Genomic DNA, 25896 nt, shown 5'->3' on the forward strand with positions numbered 1-25896 from the left:
AAACGTTTGACCAATTCTTTCCAAAATAATCATTAAAAAATATGCAGGAGCTTAGCTACGTTTGCTGAGGATTGTACAAACAACTTTTACAAGTGTATTGAAAGTCATACAAACGCATTTAAATTTTAGTTTTTCGTAGCCTACGGTCAGATGTATTTTTGTCAACGCAGAGACTTTTTTTTTCCCTATTTACCGTGATTATTAAATAATCAAGTATTGTAATTGTAGTCAATGATATTAGCAAAGGTGTAACAACTTGTATTAATTAGTAAATTTCAAATCGAGAGAGAATATTAGTGCATGATATTAGCTGAACACAACTTATTCCAACTATTTCAAAATACATAGCATTAAATATTATTAATGAAAATCGTACTCTTTGAACGAGGTTTTCCTAAAAGCGGTTTTGTCGGAAACTTTTTTTTTTTTTTTGCTGATCTAGCTGCGGTATTTTCTTTTTTCTTTCATAATTTTTTTTAAATGGTTTTGTCTCCTGCAGGTAGGCAGGCTTTGTATTCGTTTGATAGACTTACGTATCTATTTTGTAATCTATTTTTAATTTTGAGAAGTTGAAACCACATTTATGCTAATTATTCAATGTATTTCAAATGCTTTGCCTTTTCGTAGTACATAATAATAGCGTTTATGCAATAGTAGACTACGAATGTAAAGTGAATTCAAGTAATCCAGAGGCAGTTCTTGAGGGAAGTTACATTTGGTAAATATTTAAATTTTATTGCTACGTTAAAAGGTACCTAATGTTACTTCCTCATGACTTACATTACAGAGAATTAGTGCATGCGATAAGCTGTCTTTTCTTAGTTTGTAGCAATAACATTTTAATTTTTACCATGGAGATCTCTCAGGAGCCGCCACTGAGTTATTCCTTCAGAAATATTTTCGTTCTTCTTGCTGTTCTGTTCTCGATATGGGAAATTTTGCGAAGCATACTAGGAAGTAGGGTTTGATAAAACTGTTTTAGAATTTCTCTCGCTATATACCCTATACTGTATAATGTTGTGTATGATGTTTAGTGATATTTTCATCTAACACTAAATATTTTCTGCTCCTTGGCAACTCTGCTGGTTACAACATTACAGTACTTCATTTGTTTAGAAATAATATCGTTTGTTGTTTGGTTTCCCTTTTGAAGTCAGATGTTGGAACAGTGATGCCAATTGAAGGGAAATTTCCCTCGGCGCAGGGAAATTTTGAGTAAATTTTGGAGAAAAGGGAAAAAGGGAAATTGCTTGTAATCTCTCAATATTGCAGGGAAATTTGAACCTCTCTTCAATCATTTATAGATTGAATGTATTTACGTATCTGATTAATCTCATTAAAATTCAACGTCATATTTATTCCAAACATAGTAAGTTGCATATATTTCGTATAAATTCTCACAAGTTATCTTGCTTTGCATTCGTTAATATTTATCAACATTACACATCGATCAACATATTCAGTTAAATTCGAAACATTACAACAATGCTTATTTAAAATCTTTTATCAAAATTAATCTTTCCATTGTTGAATTAAATGCAATGCAATAAGATGAAATATTTCTCAATTAAATTATCACTCCAACTATTATAACAGTTTGGTTTTCCCAACCAGAAAATTGATTGTGAAGAGGATTAATCGATGTAAGAGAAGAAAATCTGCGTGTCGTGAATGTAAATATGTATATATGGGCGAACACTGGGTCATTAGTGTGTGTGTGTTTGTGTAAGTTTACAAATTTTCTGGTAACTGTGCGCACAGAATTATAAATTCTTAAGAATTAGACATCTCTAAACTTTGATTTAGTTTGTATTGTGGTTACGAACATTCCTCGTGTACAGACAAAGACAGTAGCAGCTCGAGTTTTCTTTGTAACTATTCGTATTCGTTTCAGTAAATATGAGAGTGCTGTTCTTAAGTAAGTGCATACCAAATATATACTTAATATTTCCTTTGTACGTTAGGTTACATTAATATTAAAATCTATCATGATATCTAGGATAAAAATTAAATTTACATAATATTTATTTTATATTCTTTATGATTTATTTAGGTTGTCCGTCCTGACCGAGGTATTTATAGGGTTTTCCCTCAGTCACACCAGGCAAATGCAGAGATTGCACCTTTAACATAGGTCCTAGCCTACACCTTTTCATATTCTTCCCAATCCTCTATCGCGACGCTTTAGATACCTTGTATGTGGTTATATGATTGGGGTGAGGGGGTGGAAGCGAAAAACGATTAAAAATACGTTTACTAAATACAGTACCTAAACGGTTTGGATGAAGGGAAATTTTGCCCGGAAAAGGGAAATTCTGAAGCTTTGTGAAGGGAAAACGGCTCTGAAGGAATTGGCATCACTGTGTTGGAATTTATTTCAGTCTTGTTAGTTCCGATATTTGTATGTGCGTTGTCTTTTTTCCATAGAGTTGTTCATTTTTAAAATAATCATGGAATCAGTTTTTCCACATAATACGTGTCGTTTGTGCCTGCTCCAAAATAAGGGAGTTATCGAATTATTCTCTCGCAGTGTCAAGCAAAATAATTCTGGTTTATTGGATATGATTAAAGAGGATTTAAAAATAAATGTAAGTTTCTTACAGAGTTGCACTACACTATCCTTTTTTTTTTTTAGAAAAAAAAAGAAAGAAAGAAAAAGCGAGTCAACTTTACAATGCCCGCTCCAATTGGTATACTCACTCAGAAACAAGAAATACTATTAATTTTATGAAAATCGGTCAAAACTTACCTAACCTTAAGCTAACCCGTTATTTCCCCTACCCTACTTATCCCTATCTTGCTGTACCTTACCCTACTCTACTATACCCTTTTAAAGTTCACTCGAGCAGACGGTTGTACCAAATAGAAAATTATAGGTAAAATACGATGAGAAACATTTTTCGTGAAGGATGAAAGTATGAATATAAGTATTTAGTGTCAGTGCACAGCATTTTTAGTAACAGTGAAAGTATTGGATGTGTATATGTGCTCTTCCACTATCCTCGTTTATACTTATACCCATTTCGCTTACGTGCCTGTTGTATGCGGCTATCGCTCGGCCCTACCTATTGCGCTCCTGCATGACTCTGTTAGCATTCGTGCTTTTTATTTGGCCACCTAGCACAAGTTGGTTCGTGCTTTACGTACTGTACTTTTTATGACATTTCCACATTGTATTATACGAAGTCATCGGGAAGTCGATCTGCAAGTTTGGCATTAGTGCTGTATCGCCGGACCACTTTGAAAATTGAAAAAAGGCACTAAAATGTACTGCATTCGGTTATATTTTGTTGGATTACATTAAGCTACGTTGGATTATGTTACTTTGGGTTAGGGGCAAAACTTTGGGTGCAAAAATACAAACCAACCTATGCGATGTATCCACTAAAAGGCACGAATGTTATCTAACCGAGTCAGGGCATGAGCGGGACGAGGGGGTGCGTCCGAATGGAGCAGGCGCGTCAGCGACGGTAGGTATATGCGTAGGCGAGGGTAGTGACCACATGTGGGTTTCGGCGATCATAGAATTTTCAACAGCTCTTGTCATAGTTTCATACTTGCAACGCTTCACTTGTTAACATACAATACAGCTTCTGTACACTGTGCAGAAATACATTCCCGTTGAGTTAGAAGTCACTTACCTTCAAAACTGAGGCTTGAAAACTTTTCCAATTTGAAGAAGAAAATCGTGTACAACAGTTTCCTGGAGTTTCCTTTCCTTAAAAAAATACTCAGCTAAATAGCCCTCGAAATGCTCTTCCTTCTTTCCCAACGCTATACCTTTCGCGCTACTATATCAGAAGGAATGTACCTCTCCGCGAAATAGTAGTTCCATCTCCACGTACAATGCCGCTTACAACATCAAAATCAAGCAACACAAACAACGACTTTCTTCACTTTTATTATTTAACTTACCTCACTTTCACTCATTCCTCCTCACAAACTTAAGTAAATTCTTCAATTGACCCGGTACATGTATAAATGAATCAGAGCCAAAGTGGATTCAAATAATTCCTATCTTCATTCACTTTTCTTACTGATATGCAAATTAAGTCCATGTATTTCTTTAACTTGGACTGAATTAGTTTTTCTGTACTCTGCGGTACTTTGAAATTGTCCATATGCAATTCTGTATAATAGTTTGACTTGCGCAACTATTTATCTTTTTGTCCTTCTGAAATGACTCTTGACAATTGTATTAACAAGTATGTAAAGATCAGTACAACGTATTTTTATCAGGAGTCCCTCGTGAATGAGTCGGCAGATGTATCGCATTTGTGACCTATTAGTCCCGGATTCGAGTTCAAATGGAGGACAATTTCTCTCGGATGTATGCCGAGAAGCGGTTTAGATTCCGCTTAAAGCTAATGTGACCCCTTCCAGCATAACCCGGTTGTTGCATAATAACACCAAGCCGAAATAAACTTATTTCTATCCATATGTGATATAAATACGTACAGCAAATTATTTAAACAAAATAAATAAATAACAATAATAAAAATAAATAAATAAATTAAAAAAGTGGTTTAAACCAAAAAAAGTTTTTTTTTTCAATAAAAACCATGGTTTTTGCCAACCCTGCCTCTTTTCCTATTGAATACTTTAAAGTAGCGTAGAAATATTTCTGATTTTACTTTGCAAAAGTAAAAAGAAAAGTGAGTTTATCGGCATTGTTGTTAGTATTTTAAGTCTACAGTTAATGCACATATACTGTATTAAGAAATGAGCATTATAGCATTTTCCTCCTTGCTCGTTCTCCTCTTTCCCTTCTTTACATCCAGAAAATTTTATATTTGTATATTTATTTCATTGCCCTGGACAGACCTATATCCTCAATTTATCAAATGGCAAATAACAAGTATACATATTAGGTTGTCTATCGGTCACGAAAGTCAAGAAAAAGTCACGAAATTTAGCTTCCGGGTCACGATTTTTTTTATCTGTACAAATATAAGCACAGACTGGAAAATTTTGTTCTATAAAACGTCAAAATTCATCTCGAAAACTGTCCTTGGTCGGCTTCAGACGCTACAAAATCACAAGCAAAGCACGCTTCTATCGCATACATGAACATTCGGCGTAATTCGCACCCAAATTTGCTCTTGAGAATGTTGGGAAATTGTATGATTTGGCAAAGAAAAGGTCATGAAAAAGTCACGAAATTTCAATTTGAAATTTTAGTAGATACCCTGCATATGATAAATTACAATACCAGAAGTAAAATAAATACAAATAAAAGTACTACTAACGGTGTATGAATACATAAAAAATTGACGAGGTGCTCATGGGAATACAAGAATGACTTCATATTTAATATATGATACTATAAACAATTTAATACAAAGATACCAGAACATTGTAAAGTGCAAAACACATAAGTATAAATTAAATATTTCAAATTGAGGATTAATATAAAAATTAAATAATTGTAAAAATAATCTGAACGAAATAATACTTTATTTGTAATAATTGCGCATTGTAGATATATATGTATCATAAGGCATAAAATAATTATTTTTTAACCCTTTAGCAATTAACTGATTGTGAATATTACATAATCTAATTGGTGAAGAATGTTGAACAGTATTTGATCTGCTTATAAAAAAATGTATGTGTAACTCTAAACCCACATACAATGTGAAATATTGCATAAAATCTTGAATATAAACAAAATAATTAATAATTTTATATAACAGAATATTTTGAACTGACAATGCATAATTAACATAGAAATAAAACAAAATCCTAGAACATAGCATAATAGATATATCCTATTTATTTTAGCTGAGCAATTATACTTTTTAAATACAAATAACAAAGAAATGTATTTTGAATACGGTCTGTGTCGTCAATGTGAATTTGAAAATAAGAGCTCCACATCTCTTAAGCATTTTCTAATTTACTTACGTAAATATGAGTAATATAATATTTTGATCACAGAAATGTCAGTCATAGGTTTCGTTGCTCTTATAATAAAACCAATACGTTCGGAAATTAAATATTTTAAATGTAGGTTAAATATTAGTCCAGTATCAAATGTAATACCCAAATTACTAATAAAATCATTCTTACTTAACTGAGTTTCATTGATAGTATAATTATAATTTATAAACAAATTTTTCTTAGAAAAAGTCGTAACGGAACTTTTATTAACAGTAATTATTAATTATACTCCATTGATAACATGGATCAAGATCCTGATGTAGTTTGTTGGAACGAGTAATTAGATTAAGCTCCTTATAAATTTTTAGATCATCAGCACAAAGTAATGACTATGAGTATTTGACAGCAGGTGGTAAAACGTTAATGAAAAATAAGAATAAAGGGTTTAAATTAGATCCTTGAGGGACGCCGGATGATGCTATATAATGGGAAGTTGGCATTCAATTGAAAATAATTTTATTCTTCCGATTGAGTAATGTGAAGATAGCGATTTTAACATTATCGGATAAAACAGAGAAATCTAACTTAATCAATAATAGAAAATAGTCCAAGGTGTCAAATGCCTTAGAAAAATCATTATATATCACATCAACCACGTGATTAGCATTTAATGATTCTGATAGGAACTGAGTAAATGTAAAAAGATTGGTTAAAGTAGATCTTTCAGAATAAAACCGTGCTGGGATGGAGTAATGTAGGATATCACCTGCACAAGTATTCTGTTGTAGAGAATTTGTTTTGAGTTATATGATTCAGTTCTGAGACAAACAAGGAAAGTGAGTGTTGTTTTAGCTTCTATGTTCCCGGGAGCACACTACGACTGAACACTATCTTGTAGCAGTTCTGTTACATAATCAAAGGCAATACAATTCTACTACAACTTATTGTATTTATGAATAGTATATACAGTATTTACTAATGAGTTGCATTTGCATGTGAATATATGTAATGTATGTGAATTTATATGTAAGCATTTTTCTGTTTTCTATAACGTTGATAGGTGAAGAAAGAGGATCCATTTCCAAAGATGCTTTGTACAAAGTGCGTGATCCAGCTGCAGAGTGTTCACACTTTCCGTTCTCGGTGTCAGGAGAATCAAGAGCGTCTAAAGCAGGTAGCGAAATCTAAAGGAATCGAATTCAAAGATGAAGAAGAAGAGAAACTTGTGCGAAGGGAAAAGAAGAAAGTTGAAAAAGCAGTGGTAAGCTTTTATCCATTTTCTTAGCTTTATAGAATAGTTCTATCTCTCGTACGAATGGATAATTCAAGTAACTTCGTAACTTGTAGTAACAACGAAAGTGGAAGGTTCGGAATATTCCATTTTTAGTTCCAAACGGCGTGGCTTCCAAATAAAGAAAGCAGATGTCGGTATACACTGTTTCCCAAGGAAACACGAATCTAGTGCAGATTTGCTTTTCCATCCTCTTTCACGCAACTGATTGGTGCACTGCACACGGAAAGGTATAATATTCCATTTGCTATTATTCACAACCTCTGTGACTCTATTTCACTTTGTAGTGGTCCCGCGTAGCGTTTTCGTCTTTGGTGTGAGCGGTCCCGGGTTCGATTCCCGATGGGAACACTCGATTGAAAAATTGTAAAAGCTTTTTCAGGTCACCCATCAAGAAAGTAAGGTTTTCCTGAGTTTTCCTCATTCACACCAGGCAAATGCCGGAATGGTACCTAACATATAGGTCCCAGGCCACTTCCTTCACTTTCCTCAGATAGTGTAATCGCCGAAGGAAGTTATCCCTCATACATGAGGAGGGCTACATGGCCGCAGATGCCGAAAGCACAGAAATCTAATTCCTAATCTATTTCGTGTTGTATAAGCTGTTCTGAGGGCGAAGGTTGGTCCAATGTCATATTAACCCCTTGCATTCCAGGTACCATTTCGCTGTTTGCGTGCTGTAATACCGGTTTCATTTACCGTTGAAAGACTGTCTAGACCGTTATATAGGGCATAGTTATTGTGCGCGCGTAAGGAGAGCATTCACATTACTGATAAAAACAATTGTTTTCATTTTGAAACATTTGAACTGACAAAGGAAAATTCTGATGTTCTAAAGGGATTTTATGCAGCTTCAGGTTGGCAACACTGACCGGAGATCAAAGACAGGTTTTTCCTTTTTCGATCTCGAATAGAACTCGAAGTTGCTAATTGTTTATCGTAGAAACAAACACATCTGTGTTGTAATTGAATGTTCCCTACGCCTGCTATCTACTGGAACAACACATTTTTTTGTGTTTTCTGTCCATAAGAATTTGTCACCTAAGGGAAATAGTAGAACTAAGTCTTGCTTTGTATCCACTAACAAATTTCATCATCTCAAGGATTAATACGACCCTTAAGAAGGGATACATGTTCATGACATCCACATGGATGTCACTGGTATGCAAGGGGTTAATTTTAACAAAAGAAACACTGACCAAAGCTTAAAACACACTTTATTTTAAATTATAATAACGGTTTCGGATATCTAACATATCCTTCTTCAGACAATATCGAAAATAAATTAAAATACAGACATATATATATATAGTCATTGTTATGACAAAGTTTAAATTCTTTAACAGTCATAGTCATTGTTATCAAAACATTTAAATTCTTTTAACAGACATATATATAGTTATTGTTGTACTTTTTTTTCTATTTGCTGAGGACTTCAGCCAATCCCGTAAGTCTTCTTGTTCCCTTTCCAACTATCACGCTCCGCCATTTTTGTTTCTTATAAGGGCCTTTTTTTTAAATTTTCTTCTTGTCTATGCTATCCAAACTTCCTTGCCATAATTCATTAATAAGTAAGCTTCCTGTCCAGTTCATCAGTTTATCTCTTCCTACCTTCTTTATCCAATCGGCTTCTTTCCACTTTGTTATTATAATTTAAAATAAAGTGTGTTTTAAGCTTTGGTCAGTGTTTCTTTTGTTAAAATAATCAATCCAAAGCCATGGATAGTCTTACTATTAAAAGGGTTAATGTGGTAAATTGCGCCTTTTTCAAGCGTTTTCATTAAATTAATCAGTATCCGTTTGTGTATGACAGTTGCTACGTTTTCTTTTTATAAGTCGTTTGCTATGCAGTGTAACACTTGAGCGATGTAGACCAGGCGCACGCTATCGTGGGTTCGATTCCTGATGACGGAGATTAAACTTTGAACACATTACGGAAGCTCTTATTCCACCTTAAATTGTTGCTCTATGTTTCAAATAGTCTTTGTGTATTCAAATTGATTGGCCCTTCAGTGGAAACTCTATTCTTCTGTTTATGCAGACAAATTTAAGTATTTGTCTCAAATCTATGATTAAGTTTTATATAGTAATTATACGAGAGCCTTTCAGAAAGTAAAGAAAGATTGCGCATCGCGTGCGGCGCCAACCCCCCATCACTGCGATCGCGTGCGCAGCACTTAGCTTCTTCCTCCACCTCAGTGTGAGCCGAGTCTTAATGCTGTGCGGTCACGCTATTTGTTTTTGCAGTAACTCAAAATGGCGGCGCCAATCCCACCAAATGTGAAGTGCGGAATATCATTCATTTTCTGAATGCGCGAAACGTTAAGCCTATTGAAATTTATAGGCAAATAAAGAATGTTTATGGTGATAGTGCAATGAAATCATCATCTGTGAGGAAATGGTGCATTATGTTTACAAATTGGGTAAGAGCTGCAAGCTAATGTCTTCATCTCAAATTTGAGTTTATAAAATCATTCTAGAGGAAATAAGTTTAAAAATGGCCTTGTACATACTTTGATACAAAAGCGTGTGTATATTTGTAAAATTGTTTTAAAAAGAACTTTTTCCACCAAAATTCACTGACTTTAGGCCATATGCGCGAGGTCTAAATGTGCCGCTGTAACTTTTAAAATATTTGTACCATTATTAAACATACTAAAATAAGTAATGGTGGAATGAAGAAAGTGGGAGGAAACGGGAGAACCCCGAGAAAATACTGTGCTCCTGGGGTTTTTCGGGGTTCTCCCGTTTCCTCCCACTTTCTTCATTCCACCATTTCATTCATTTCTATAATCACTGTCTCCTTTAGCCTAACCGGCATAACCGTGGGACGTAAAACTCAAAGATTTCATTTCATTTCATTTTCATTTAAAATAAGTAATTTCATTCTAATAGAAGTCGGACAAATACGCAACTTTTTCTCACCATTAGAAGTCGATATTTGAAAATTCGCTTTTCTTAGACCCACCCTATTATCCATATACCATTTAAAATCGGTAACTCCCTAGCTTCAATGCAATGGTGCATTATGTTTAATCAAGGAAGGACCAGCGTGCATGATGATGGTCGGATTGAAAGCCATCACTTATTACGGAAAAAGTGGAAGAAATTCATTAAAAGTCATGACTCTTTTTGGGTGGAAAACAATTCGCAAACGATGATGAACTCAAGCAAGAAGTGACAGCCTGACTCAAATCTTTGGCGGCAGATGAGTATAGCATCGGCATTTAAAAACTGGTCCCACGTTATAACAATTGTCTTGACAACTATGGCGATTACATAGAAAAGTAGAGTAAGTTCCTATGGGTTTGTAAATAAAGTATTTTGCTGATATATTTTGTTTTTATTTAATCATGCCAAAACGTTCTTTACTTTTTGGATTACCCTCGTAGTTATTAAACCTTAGGTTAAGGGAGAAGTTTGTACGTCTTATATAAGCGTGCTCCTGAAATGTTAATCTCTGATTCAAAATTTATTTTCCAGTTCCACGACGATTCTGAATCAGACGACTGGAGCTTTAGTGACTCCGAGACAACTTCAAGCAATCCAACAAAGAAACATGATAATTGTCCAGTGAAAAAGCTTAAACTCTCTTTAACTTCTGCTGCAGCACTGTCTACTATAACTGTTACCAGTACAAGCAATAATAATTCCAAACGGGATAGTAGTACTAGTGCTAGTTTTGTGCATGATCCAGAGAATGTACATACAGCTTCCGATAATACAGAAATTGTTAATAATAAGAATAGTAGTAGTAGTAGTATAAGTGATAGTACAAATAGTTCTGAAAATGAAGATAGTCAAGTCACAAGGACTGAAGGCATTAATCAAGGTGATCCAGAAAAATCGAACGACGTAAAAATTTCTCTATCAGGTAGTGATAATGATGAAATCCCTTATGAATCTCCTAATTTAGCCGAAATATCTAATTCCCAGACAGAACAACACGAACCTCATGCGATTTTTTTCAAAGAAGAACCAGTTGACGCTACGGACGTGTATGAAGATGAATCAGCAATGATCAAAGACGAAGCAGGTAAGGGCTTTTTTTTTTTTATTTACTAATTTTTTTAAACCTGGAGTTCCTTGACAGCATAGAAAAAGTGTTACTGCAGTACTTCTATTTTCTGAATGAATTATTTCTTTTCCCCTTTTCTTTCATTGTTTTTACACTCTTAGGTGTTTGTACCGTTTGGGTCATTCTATAATAAAAGAGGCAACAGTCAGATTCCATTTAGATACAATTTTAGACATACTAACCTAGTATTAGAAGTGTACTATACCAAGAATCGAAATTTATATATATAATTTCTGCAATATATTGGTATTAATAGTTGTGTAATAGGTTTTGTTAATAATTTTGTTGGATGTCAGACTAGACATGGTACACGATATAACTAGTAGCAATATTCTGCAAGTTGTTTCAAATGCAGGATAATCCAAAATAAGTAATTAAGCTTACTAAATATAATAGGTTCCAGGTATATATGGAATGGATCGAAACTATCACTGCTGTTTTGCAGTACCGGTATATAAAGGATTTACAAAAGCAAGCAGCAAATGATTGGGACAGAAAACCTCTGACACTTCGCAAGAATCTGTATATAGGCGTTGTATAAGATAATCTTGCCAAAATTCGTTTCACCTGTTTTTTTGCGGTGATGTTACGCAAAGGAAGAGTATTCTCTTCTTCCTGATAAGTTTGGAATCAACGTATTGTTTGTCTACCTTAGCACACGAAGTAGCCTGAAGAACCACCAGTGACATAATTATGGTGGTTCTTCAAACAGCTGATTGAAACAGGATACCCTCCAGTGGCGAAGCGTAGCATTTTTCTGTAGTCAGCGCAAGATTTGCCAAATATAAGGGTTGACTTTTCAATGAGGAAATTATCGTGGTCATATATTTATCCACGACAACTGACAAAGTCGTTACTTCAGCTTTAAAAGCCAAGTGTAATATAATTAGTGACACAGTGCAGAATATTCTTTTAGTACAAGATTCCAGGTTTTTAAATGATTCAGGTATACAATTCTCATTATTTAAAGAGCGACTCCTTTAATTTAACTTAAGATTTGCCTCCTCTCCCCCCCAACACACTTTTTGATTATCCAGTGTTGGGAACTTTCAATGTGTTTTTTACACGCTCGTCCACCCTTTGTTTCCCACAATTATCCAAATCTATAATGCATTAAACGTAACTTTTTTTCTTTTAAATTAACTTTAGCCAGTTTTGTAAGTTTAATTAAAATTCCATAACCTATCCATTAAAAGCTAAATATTATTAGCAATGCCTCTTGAAAACAAAAGAGGAACCCAACAAAACAGTTGTGAAATTTATAATGAGAAATTGTAAAATACCTGGTATAAGATCTGTTTCTTTCAGTAGCTTTAATGTAGTAAGTAGCGGAGGGCAAGCTCGGGGTCTAAATGACAAGTTTGTGCAAATCTGCTATCGCAGCACAAAATTGAAATAACTTTCCTGGTGAACAAAGCCACAGCTCAAGAGGCCGAAACCATTTAAATTACAACGGTACATTTAAAGTTCGGAAATATGGCTTAAAGTGAGTAAATTTCGGTGAAAAATTGCATTTATCAAGTTTTACAAACAGACACACTTTTGTGTTAACAGGGCTTGAAAAATCCACTCGCCTGCTCGCCAGTGGCGAGTACTTTTTTACATTTGGCGAGTATAAACAGTGTGACTGCAAAATGGTCTGGCTAGTACTTGCAAGCAAGATTTTTCAAGCCCTGTGTATTAAAATATATACAAAGTCATTTTTAAATTCATTTTTCCAGAGAGTGATTATATATATATATATATATTCAAATTTGAGACGAGACCATTAACTTGTAAGTCTTCGCTCATTTTGCAAAGTTATTCATGCTAAAAATGACTCATATATCATCACGTAGAGCTGGCTGCAGTTCGAGCACCGTCTGCGCCATACTCAACCATTCAGAGCATGCTAAATTATGTTGAATGCTTGGATTTTAGGTATCTTTTAGCACCGGGGCTTTATGAAACGTGGATCTACAACTTAATGTGGGATCCGAAACGTATGATCTCCCACCGGGAATCGAACCGGAGTCTCCTACACTTAAGGCGTGTACGCTAACCATATAGCCAAAAAAGAACTCTTAAGTTACGTTGTTTCACCATTATCAGTCAAGGATCTCATCATGAAATTGAATTTCCGGTTGAATTCAATATTGCTCTAAAATATCCATCTCTGCTATTTTGTCAGCACACTTTTCCAGCAGACTCTAACAAATTTTTACACATCTTTCCACTGTTCGTGTGTGTCAGGGTAATTTACAAAGTCAGTCTCAGATTTACTTTTCATAAATATTTTCTTCTGTTAAGCTTTCTATCATAAGAAGCTATAACAGCTTACATTTCGCTCAATCAGTTAACTTGATGTAGTCGTTGGCATCAAAATGTATTAAGGGGGGCGTAAAAGTTGTAACAGATTTTCCCTTTGTCAATTCCCAGCTTTCATTGTCCTACTGTAATCCTGCTTTCGTGTGTATTGTCTCTCAGCCAATAGTGTCGCCAACATGTTCTCAGGATGACAAAAGAACGCATTTATTTTAATCCCTGGATCGATGATTTCTTTAATTTTCTTTGGCATATGTCTCTTTTTTGCAAACCCGCTTTCTGTCGTATTTCACCTTGAACTCATGAAGGTGATATATGAATCCCTACTTCCTTACCGTACTGGCAGTAAAAATTCCATAGTTGCAGAGCAATGCTGCTTTTTCTTTCTTTTGTTTGTTTGTTTGTTTTGTTTTGTTTTGTTTAAATCTGCACTTAGTGAATGTGTGTCGGGATCCCATCCATTTAATAGTGATTGTGTACTTGGGATTCCAGCCTGAACGGTTTATATTAAACCAGACAGCATCATACATCTTCACAACATAAGAAGCTAGTATCTTCAGTCCATTTGTAGGACTCGTTTGAGAAATAAACATTTGTAAGACCCGGTAGGCGTATCGATCATCAGGAATAACTTGGCCCAGTTTTCTTAGTCCAGTAAGAAAAACGCGTTCTTTTCTCATCCTGAGAACATGCTATTGGCGAAGGTAGTGGCTGAGAGGGAACATATACGAAAGTTGGGTTACAGGAAAATACTGAAAGCCAGGAATAAAGAGACGATTGGCAAATAGATCTTTTATACCTCCCTTAATACATATTGATACCAAGAACTACACTAAGCTGTTTGATTCGGCGGACGGGGATTCCGTCATCTCTAGTGACGGAAAGCTTGACAACAGAAAATTTGAATTTGTAAATTTCCCCTGTCACAATCAAATAGTGCAAAGATGTGTTAAATTTGAGAGTCCGAATGAAAAGTGCGCGGACAAGATAACAGAGATGGCTACATTATAACAACATTGCAATCTTTGATGCCTAAGTCGTATATCCGATTTCAAGATGACATCCTTGACTGATAGTGGCGAAACAACGTAATTTAACATGTTCTAAATGGCTGGATGAGGCGTGGATAGAGCTCGAATTGCAACCACCTCCACATGGTGAAATCAGATTCATTTTAGCAGAAATAAATTTACGAATTGGACGAAGACCTACAACCTAATGTCTTCATCTCAAATTTGAATACGTAAAATCACTCTACAGAAAACGAGTTTAAAAATGACCTTGTATATATTTTAATACAAAAATGCATTTATTTTAAAAAGTTTTTTCCCCACCGAAATTCACTAATTTTAGCTCATACGTGCGAACTCTAAATGTACCGCTGTAATTTTTAAAATACTTTTACCATTATTAAACAATTAAAATAATTTTATACTACTAAAAATCGGAAAAGTTAATCTTCAAAATTTAAACATTTAATTGACCGTTTTGGTAATTTTTTTCAAACTATAGGCCTTTTTGAACGAACTAAAGATAGAATGTATGTGTTTTTTAAAATATTTTTACCTTTATTAGCATGCGAATACGCAACTTTTCCTCACTGTTAGAAGTCGATATTCGCAGATTTGCTTTTCTTCGACTCATTCTGCTGTTCATATCTCATTTAAAATCGATGACTTTCCCTAACTTATATACAACCTACAAAGTAACAAGTAAATGTTGGTCGTCTATAATAAAAGGATATGGAATCACGTGATTTTTTTAAACTGTCTTTTACCGGAGTGTATTTATTTTAATTTCTATGTTTAGCATTGAGTTCATAAATACAAGCGTATCATGCTAATAGCAGTGTTTTCATGTCTTTTTAAGTAGATTACGAAGAATCCAAGGATCTGGTGGAACGTGAATTCACAGACCGTGATTGGGACCAAATGAAGTATATTATTCAACGGAATCAGTATTATTGTGAGAACTTCTCGTGGTATAAAATGCAGCAATTCTTGTTCCAGCAGCCGTATTTGAAACGCATGAAATGCAAATATTGCGACCTGAAAATTGAGGGTCCTGCAGCGAATTACCAAAACCATATTATTAATGAGCACAAGTCTACCGTTCTGTACCCATGTGATGTGTGTGGATCCTATTTGTCGTTGGATACATACGTTGTTCATTGGTGTGACCATCAGAAAAAATACGGGTGAGTATGGTTGTATAACTCCGTTGAGTACTTGCGTCATTTACTTCGTGAAAATTAAACTTGCTTTAGGATTAGGAATTAGATTTCTGGGGCTTCTGCATCTATGGTTGCGGTATTAACCCGTCATGTATGAGGGATGATGTACACCTCGGTAATCACACTGCCTGGGGAAGTGGAGAGGAAGGAAGCTGCCTGAGACCATTATAATAGATACCATCCCGGCATTTGCCCTGTGTGGATGAGAAAGAGTCAGGGAAAAGCTCACTCAGGATGGCTGGCTTGAAAAAGCTGTTACACTTTTTCGATTGAGTCTCCCCATCGGGAATCGCACCCGGGAACCCTCGCACCAAAATCGAGAGCGTTAGCAAATACGCTACGTGGGGTCACAATTAAACTTGTGTGTATTCTATAGTATAACTATATAACTTTAATACATATAAGTTTAATATTTTTAGATGAAATTTAATTTGAGTAGTATTAAGTGTTATGTAATGTAAGGACTAAATCACGTTCTGCCGCAATTATTTACTGACACATTTATTTGTGCAATATAAGTAAAATTATAGGAGATTTTTGGGAAACTTCTTCCAAAGAAAACACCTTATGGATATTTTCATAAGTTATTTATATAACATACAACATTATAGTTATTTTAATGAAATATTTAGTTTAGAAATATGAAGAGAATTGCCTGAGTCGTTTTTAACAAAATCGACCGAGAAAAAAAAACAGCCGCAAGAGTAAACTACGGTATCCGTTTTGGATTTTTTTTTTTTTTGAGGGCAAATGAGTTACGACATTTTTTTGGAATATTAATGAAATAACAAAATCGCCTGAGTCGTTTTTTGAGAAAATATTCAAGTAAAACTCCCCGCAAGAGAAAATTGATACCCCTGTTGGATTTTTCCCGTACTAATGGGGATTACGAAATCAATACAAACAAAAATCATTAGAGAAAATCTCAATTTTCGATTTTCACTCATAGTAAACTACTCTTAAGTTTGGGAGTAGTAAGAAAGTTCGAAAATCGCCCCTGGAAACTCTTTTGAAAATACTTAAGTTTAAAATTTGATGCAGATACCGTGATCCGCACGGCATTTAAACAAGTGAATACATTTTCGTCGTAAGGGACTAACGAACAAACGGACAAACATCTTAAAATTACCTTTCACTTTCGTGCGACGAAAGTATAGTAGAAAGTGTGGTGATAATGAAAAAATTGATTTCGAGATTTCAATGGATTTAGATGTTTCATGACTTATAGATACCGGAAAAAGTGATTTTTCGCTAACTGTCCCTCTGTTTGTCCATTTGTTCTGATATGCACTCGCCTAGAAGCCATTCGTGTTCTACTGTCTGAAATAAGTTTTACACTTTAAGATTTTTGTGAGAAGTAAATTTTAAACTTAGGGTGTTTGTGTGATTCTCCATGAGAGTTTTTCGAATTTTTTCCTGTCCCTAAAAATAAGGGTAATTTACTGAAGGATGAAAATTTAAAAAACGCGATTTTCTAGAGAACGACTCAAGGGGCCGCGATGGCTCAGTAGCAGAACGTTTACCTCTGGTGCATGGGATCCTTGGTTCGATCCTTGCTCGCGCCAAGTGAGCCTTGTAGTGGACAAATACCGTGTGCGGGGATTTTCTCAGGGGTCTCCCGTTTCCTACACTTTCTTCATTCATTTCTCATCATCACCGTCATCTTTAGCCTAATCGCCATAACCGTGGGCCGTAACTTATTCAAGATTTCTTTTCATTTTCGAAAACGGCTCTGCCTTTAACCACGATTTTGTTTACATTTTATGAATCAATATTTTATTAACAATCTCATGCTGTGGTATAAGTCATTTTTCTAGGAGAGCCTGAGTCATTTTTATGAATCATATATTCCATTAACAATCTCATACTGTGATATAAGTCATTTTTCTAGGAAGAGTCAAGAAGGGATACTCTACTCTCAGGGATGAGTTTTTCCCGAGCGAATTAAAAAAAATAGACTCAGGCGATATTGTTCATATTTCATAAATGAGGATGGTCTAGTAGCTAGTGCGTGTGCCTTTAATGCACGTGGTCCTGGGTTCGATTCCTACTGGGAGATCACAAAAGAAACTAATTTCATAAATGGATATTTCATTAATAATCGGACAATATGGCACAACTCATTTACACTGAAAAAATCTACAGTGATTAATTTATTTTTGAGTTTTTTTTTTTTTTTCGAACGATTTTCTGAAAAGTAACTTAGGCAATTTTGTTCATATGTCATAAATAATGCCGTTCATTCTAGCTTTGGAACTACTTGCCTTCATTATTTAAAAAAAAAAATAAAATAAAATAAAAAAAATCTGACTAAAGCAAAATACTTTTAATAAATAATACGAGGTATATTCAAGTTATAACACCTCCAATTTCTTGTCTCAGGACTGGTAACAGATAGAAACGCGGTGTTTATTTTAAAATATGTGAGCACTCGTTGTCAATGCATGTCAGAGATGACAACACCGTAGCCACACAGAAGTCTAGCGGCAGCAGTGAGAGTGATGACTGTTTTTGATGCCATACTCGTAAAATGGCGACGTTTTCATTACAAGAACAGTGTGTGATCATTCGTTTTCTCTATTTGTGTGTTGAGACACTGCTTAAAATTCATCGCCAGTTGAATGAGATATGTGAGGAGGGTGTCATGGATGTGTCTAATATGCGTTCGTGGGTGAGACAGTTCAAAGAAGGCAGAACGTCGTGTGACAACAAACCAAGACAATCTCGGCCTCGCACAAGCCGGTCGCACGACATAATCGAACGAGTGGAAGTCTTTATGCAGGATTGCGTGCACAGATCCCACGAAAATGACAGCTTTAAAGCCGATGTGTTCCACACTCATTCGACGATCCTTCAAAACAACTTTCTTCACTCGTTCGATTATGTCGTCAGTCCGGCTTGTGCGAGGCCGAGATTGTCTTGGTTTGTTTTCACACGTCGTTCTGCCTTTATTGAACTGTCGTACCCATGAACGCACATTAGACACACCAGTGACATCATCATCACATATCTCACTTAACTGGTGCTGAATTGCAAGCGGTGTCACACCACACAAGTGGAATAAACGAATGATTACACGCTGTTCTTGTAAGGAAAACTGCCATTTTATGAGTATGGTAAATATCAAAAATAGTCATCACTTTCGCTTCTGCCGCTGGAGTAATATGTGCCATCTCTGTCACACATTGACAACAAGTGCTCGCGTATTTTAAAACAAACTGCATATTTCTATCTGTTACCAATCCTGAGAAAAAAAGGTGTTATAACTTGAATGCACGTCGTAGTATTACAGTTTCAACAATGTATACATTGCCGAAGCTGTAACATTATTATTTATTAAAAGTGATTTGCTTTCATCACATTTTATTTTTCAGAAATAAATATTTAATTAATGTTCCTATTATGTTCCGTAAATCACTCTCATGAAAGTATCAATAAGGGTCAGTTTACTTTTTTTTCTTCTTTCTTTTTGACAGTTTTAGGGTTTCATTTTTTCTCTCCTATCGTCTCTTGAAATTAAAAGCAAGGGACATTTTCAGACTTGAAAAAGAAATTGGTAAATCGAAACCATTAAAATTTTAGTTCATTTCGAAGAAAAGAAGAGAGTACTTCGCCATTGTAAATCAATGAGCTTTTATTTAAAAAAAAAAAATCGACCCTCCACCAATCCAGTCCGATCAGGTTTTTGTTACCAAGTTTCATGGTCTACGCAAAAGTCTCTTTCCCACCAATTTATGTACTAAAACACTGTCACTTCGTGTTTATGGTGGACAAATACCATGTGAGTAGGTTTTCTCGGGGTTCTTCCGATTCCTCTCGTAGCTCTTCGTGAGTTATTTCTTCGGGAACTTAGTTGTTTCGAATTGTTTAATTTGAATATCCATGTATCCAAATTATGACCATTAATTTTTTTTCTGGACTGTTTTTTTTTTTTTTTTTTTTTTTTTTTCTTTCCAAGTGGGGCCAGTGACTCAATGTTAGAACGTGCGAAGGACCCGCAAGTGAGTTTCTGGTGAATAATATTGTGTTGGAAGGTGTTCTCAAGATCTTCCCGTTTCATTTATTATTTTCATCAGCGTCTCCTGTAGCTTCAGTGCATAATCCTAGGACGTTAAACTAAAAAGTAATCTCAATTTGTCTCATAATGATTTACTTTCGTTATCGCGTCAGGACATAGAAATTCATTTAATTTTTTTTTTTTTTTTTTTTTTTTTTTTTTTTTACAGCTGTCCTTTTTGTGAACGTCGGTTCGCTGGTGTTGCTCAAATGGAAAGCCACAAAAAGGGACATTCCTCAAAAGTTCGCTTTGAGTGTGACCGATGTAGTTTGAAATTTCGTTCAGAGGAAGGTTTCAACATCCATTCGAAAGACCACAAAAGTGAGAAAGAGTAAGTCTTATATCTGTTAAAATGTTATTCTTTTGAAATTGTGTTCGTATTTCTTTTGTGAACAGTGTTATTATGTTGCTTAGAGTACTATAGGATGCGTCGGTGAATCTGTCAGTTTTGCAAAGCTGTTTCTTTTTTGGTTTGGGAACACTCCAATGAATTCAACTACCGTCTGCTAAATATTTTAGCGAGATTCTTCATCAGATAGAGAGTGAAAGATCTTGAATGAATAAAATACTGTAGACAGATAAATGAGAACATATCACAGTCCAGAGTTGAGATTTTCGCTCAAATATTACGTCGAACTAAGCTCTTTAGAATCACTTTGAGCAACATTTATTAGCAATAATTTCTCCTTTACCTCCATCATGTTCCTCTCAACTTCCAAATTTAATGTTTCGATTTCCCCATAATATTTCGAATAACACCAGGTTCTTCGTCTTCAGTATGACATCTGTTTTATTCCATAATTTGCAAGAAGTAAATTACATTTTAGTTGCTTACAAGGATGAAAAAGTAATTTGACTGGACGGGGATTCGAACCAGGGATCTGCGGTATACTGTGCCGATTCGTTAACCACTACACCACCCAGTCCGCTTCCCAGAACAGTCAAACACTCTCTCACTTCTGCAGCCGATGTTCTCCACTCAGACCACATGGCTTGTACCACAGCCTAGCTGCTGTGCTTAGACAATCCTGTGTCCATATATCGAGCATCGTATGACGGTTGTGATTTAATATATACTAAAGAAAGGAGGAAATAACCGATTTTCTACCCACCAGATCCTCTATGGATATCGGTATGCCAGAGATCCCGGGTTCTAGTCTTAGTCCTGTTAAACCACTTTTTCACTCTTTGTAAGTTATTGAATTCACACCTACAGAGGATTTGGTGTCTAAAAATAAGTTTAAATCGGTTGTTCCCTCTTTTCATTAAAATATATTTTAGTTGTTTGAACTTCTGATGGATTTTGTTTAATTTTATAAACATTGATAGTTAAATATTCTCTTAGTATATTTCTTCAATATCGTAACCATAATCACATGTCAAAACAAAGATAGAGTTAACCTGTTACGTAACAGATAAAAAGGTGCACCTGTTTTTAACTTATATTCTAATTTGTTAAATTCATGTTTTAGGTCCACAAAAAGTGTCAGTTTTTTACTATTTCGGTTTCGGATGAATTTTTAATTAAAAGCACAAGTTCTACAACATAATAGCCATTATTGGTGTATTCTAGAAATTAATACTGCCAAATTCAATCATGAATATTGTCACTGTTTTGGACATTTGGTCCTTTTTGTTAATTCTGTACAGTATTTTGGAAAAAATGTAATATTATGTCTTCCTATCTGATGGAGAGTTTAATGAAATAAAGCAGTGATGACTAATTTCTAAAGCAGTGTGGGGCAGAAGAGAACTAGGGGACTATTTTCCACTTTGGTTCGCCCCATCTGAGACTATGGTTTGCTGAATACGCGTAAGTCAAATTTTTCTGAATCTTTGTTGTATTTCCCACACTCTGGTTTTCGTTTCTTATGTCTAGGCCAATTAGAGCCTAACTCGCGAACATTTGAAAGTAACTAATTGAAATTAGTAATTTTTCTAAAAGTCGGCCCTGCACCAACAGCCTTATCTTGCAGAATGGGCTTAGCAACCAAAAGGTGAAGAAAATATTTCCACAGTTAGAAGCAGGGTTGGCTGGTTTAAACCAGCTGTTTTTTTTAAAAAAATAAACTGGTTTAAACCAAAAAACAAAAAAATGTTCGTAAAAGTGTAAGTGTTTGTAAAATCTTGATAAACACACATTTGTGGGTTATCACGTTTCACTCCCGTATATTATTCGTATTATATTCAGACCTAAATTCCCCATTCATTACTCAAAAAGATTATACTACAAAAGCAACTTTTTTTACAAGTTTATAAATGTTTATTTTGTGATTTCTTTGTAGTTGTTATTATTGTTATGTAATTGCAATCGAAGAAAAATTCTAAATATTGTTTCGTTTCAATGTTTACTATTGATAAAATACATCGAAAATGCCGTACTTTTTTTTTTGTGTGTGTGTGTGGGGGGGGGTCATAAGACCCCACGAGAGGCATTTAGTAAAATAAGTATCTTTGGTATCTATTTATGTATAAATGAGTCTGAGCCAAAGTGGACTCAAATAATTCGTATCTTTATTCACTTTTCTTATTGATATGCAGATTAAGTCGGTGTATTTCTTTAATTTGGACCAATAAAAGTCGTTGTTACTAACTTGAACTAAATTAGTTCTTCTGTACTCCGTCGTACTTTGAAATTGTTCATATGTAATTCTGTGTAATGGCTTCACTTGTGCAACTGTTTATCTTTTTGTCCTTCTAAAATGACTCTTGACAGTTATATTAAGAAGCATGTAAAGATCAGTACAACGTATTTTTTTATCAGGATTCCTTCGTGGGTGAGTCGGCAGACGTATCGCATTTGTGGCCAATTAGTCCTGGTTCCGAGTTCAAATGGAGGACAATTTCTCTCGGATGTTACTCGAGAAGCGGTTTTTATTCCGCTTTAAGCTTATGTGACTCCTTCCAGCATAACCCGGTTGTTGCATAATAACATTAAGTCGAAACAAACTTATTTCTGTCTATATATGATATGAATATATAGAGCAAATCATCTAAACCATAAAAACCTGGTTTAAACCAAAAAAAACTTGGTTTAAACCAAAAAAACCGTTTTTTTTTTTGTTTTTTAAATAAAAACCATGGTTTTTGCCATCCCTGGTTAGAAGGCACCTCTCGAATCAAGTATAGCATGGATTTTTTTTAAAGAGAGCAAATCATACATTTTTAATGTTTGTTCGGCTGACCATCACTGAAATAGAGTTTCTCGTGTTTTTCGTATTATAGTATTGTTTGCTTGCTTTGGATTTCCTTTGTTCCAGTGGTGTGTTCATGAGTATGTACACACTAAAAAGATGCACTATTTTCACTTTCGCTATAGACTTTATCAGATAAGAAAAGGAAAAGTAGAGAAAAGAAATTGATGATGGTATATATATCAGTGTCCTAACTAGTAGCAACAACTGGAAGTGGTATGCATTAGTTGGACAAGTGAGCAACTACATTGCTTATATGAAAGTTCTCGTTTAAAATAATGCTTCACGAAAAATTGCCGCCATTATAATGTTTGTCGGACATTATGAGAACTGAAAGTGTCATTAGCAGATCATAAGCTCTCTCATCATCTCAGAAAAGAAACGGTAAGAAGTAGCTATAGTGTAAGTTCGTACGAGTTTCAAGAATATATATATATATATAATATTTACTGGGTGATTCTTTATAGGGTTTACAACTTCAATCAGTTATAATTCTTTATTGGAACCACATACAGTCTTGGTTTATACGTCATTATACTGCAAAATACTTCAAGTTTGATTCATGTAATGAGTAGTTGCGGAGTTGACCACACGTGTGGAACTGGTCAGTCGTTGAAAATGGAGGCTTTCACTAGTGCGGCAAGAGCTAAGTGCGTGTTTTAGTTTGAGGAAACGAAGTCAGCAATGAGTGTACTGGGTAAGCTTCGCACACAATATGGCATGGAGCCACGCAGCAGACCAACAGTGTACAAATGGCATCAGACATTTGTTGAAACAGGTTGTTCTGTGCGACACATAAAGGCTCCAGGGCGCTCACCCGTGACTGACGATGTGGTGGAAGCAGTTAGGGAGTTTTGTCCGAAGTTCTCGAAAATCTACACGACGTGCATCACAAGAAACTGGTATCCCTGAGACCACTGTTTGGCGTGTATTGCGTAGACGTTTCTCCATGAAGCCATACAGACTATCCTTGGTTCAAGCACTGAGTGAAGCGGATAAACATACCCGACATGAATTATGTGTTACCATGTTGGATCGTATTAGTGGTGATGAGTCATTCTTGAACAATATAGTATTCAGTGACTAATCAACTTTCCACCTTTCCGGCCAAGTCAACACACACAATTGTCGTATTTGGGGCACGGAAAATCCACATGTGCACGTGGAGCTGGTTCGTGACAGCCCCAAAGTGAACGTATTTTGAACTGTTTCCAAAGTAAAGGTGTATGGACCATTCTTCTTTGCTGAGAGCACCATCTTCGGCATCGCCTATCTTGATATGCTCCAGAACTTCCTTGTTCCACAGTTAAATGAAGATAACCATGATGGCCGCTTATGGTGGCAACAAGATGGTGCCCCACCGCACTACCTGATAGACATAAAGGAATTTCTTCATCAGCGTTTCCCAGATAGGTGGATAGGTACTGATGGACTAATTGCCTGGCCGCCACGCTCCAGATTACACGCCACTTGACTTCTTTCTATGGGGGTTTGTGAAAGATAAGATGTACACCTCTCCCCTACCTGATAATGTTAATGAACTGAAACATCACATCACTATAGCCATCGGGGACGTTAGCCCCGAAATGCTGGTTACTGTTTGGGAGGAAATCGACTTTCGTTGGGATGTGTCCAGGATGAACGCAGGTGCACACATTGAGCCATAATGGATTTCTTACAAAAAACTTGAAGTCTTTTGTAGTATAATGACATATAAACCAAGGAATTATAACTGATTGAAGTTGTAAACCCTATAAAGAATCACCCTGTATATAGTATAATCAATATTGCATTATTATTTCATAGTTTTTTGTTTTGTCTTCAGGATTAGGACACAGTTTTGTTTGCAAATATATTGCCGTATTATGTTGAGAAGGTATGAAAATAAGAATTTTCTTTTTAGATTTACAGCAGAGTTTAAGTTGGAGGTGGTGGATTATGCTGATAAACATGGAAATATGGCAGCGGAGAGGGTGTATGGTGTTCCTCAAAGGCATATCAGATACTGGAGAACTCGAAAACGATGGTTCCAGACTGGAAGGCGACTGAGTCAGGGAATAAAAAGAGATAAACTTTTCCAGATACTGGACATGGATCGCGAAAGCGTAAAGTAAGTTCCAAAGGAAGGGGGGGGGGGTGTATCTGAAAAAATCACCAACCTGTGCTAGCAGAATAAAAACTATAAATGATATACTTTGTAGCGTGATAAAAATTTGTTTTTCATGATTTTCTCCAAAACTGCGCATGAGAATTTATGCAAAAACACGTCATTTTGTTCGTTTTAATGTAATCTATCGATTAACCCTCGCACTACTTAGTATTTTTTGTAACGCGGACTACCAAAGTAGCGGGGGTCATTTTGTTAAGATTAAATATACCTCGCAAAAGAAATAAATAAAAAATTCTCACAAAAATTAGAGGGACTGAAGTAAGAATACAGCTATTGATTATACTGCCATCTAGGAGTGACTAAATGTCAGTCACATCTACCGGGAATGGGAAGGAGAGGGGGGTACTTTGTGCTCACGAACTAAAAATAGCAAATTTAAGAGACACACTAACGTGAAACACTCAAAATGAACAGTACATGTAATAAGACTAACCGCCAAATTCAGAAAAGGCGGGATGAAGCTATTTATTGTAGTGCCATCTAACAGTGACACTACTAAATGTCAGTCGCATCTCCTACCAGCAGGGGAGGCTCTTTTGTGCTGCTCACCAACTTAAAATGGCAAAATTATGACACACACTAACGTTCAATTTGTACCACCACAGTAAGGTATATGCTTTAGCCAAACGTATATATATATATATATACAGGGGATAGCAAAAAATCTAAAAATACTTCATACAGAA

The 25896-nt window shown here is 35.4% G+C and overlaps 1 protein-coding gene across 3 annotated transcripts in view; it reads left to right on the forward strand.

The window, feature by feature from the left end:
• The first annotated feature begins 2351 nt into the window (after positions 1-2351).
• Positions 2352-25896, forward strand: part of LOC145684177 (uncharacterized) — a 35131-nt gene continuing 11586 nt past the window's right edge. For 2 of the 3 annotated variants that reach the window (XR_014131251.1, XM_081756182.1), the window contains exons 1-6: positions 2352-2588; positions 6944-7144; positions 10658-11210; positions 15426-15753; positions 20016-20177; positions 24944-25150. Coding sequence is in view for 2 of the 3 variants with exons in the window: in XM_081756182.1 (XP_081612308.1) it covers positions 2451-2588; positions 6944-7144; positions 10658-11210; positions 15426-15753; positions 20016-20177; positions 24944-25150 (1589 nt within the window). In the remaining variant the exon portion in view is untranslated. The remainder of the gene's footprint in view (positions 2589-6943; positions 7145-10657; positions 11211-15425; positions 15754-20015; positions 20178-24943; positions 25151-25896) is intronic. The other variant, XM_081756183.1, reaches the window with a different exon arrangement.

The sequence above is a fragment of the Thermobia domestica genome, chromosome 4, assembly GCF_964235325.1.
Source record: "Thermobia domestica chromosome 4, izTheDome1.hap1.1, whole genome shotgun sequence".
NCBI lineage: Eukaryota > Metazoa > Arthropoda > Insecta > Zygentoma > Lepismatidae > Thermobia > Thermobia domestica.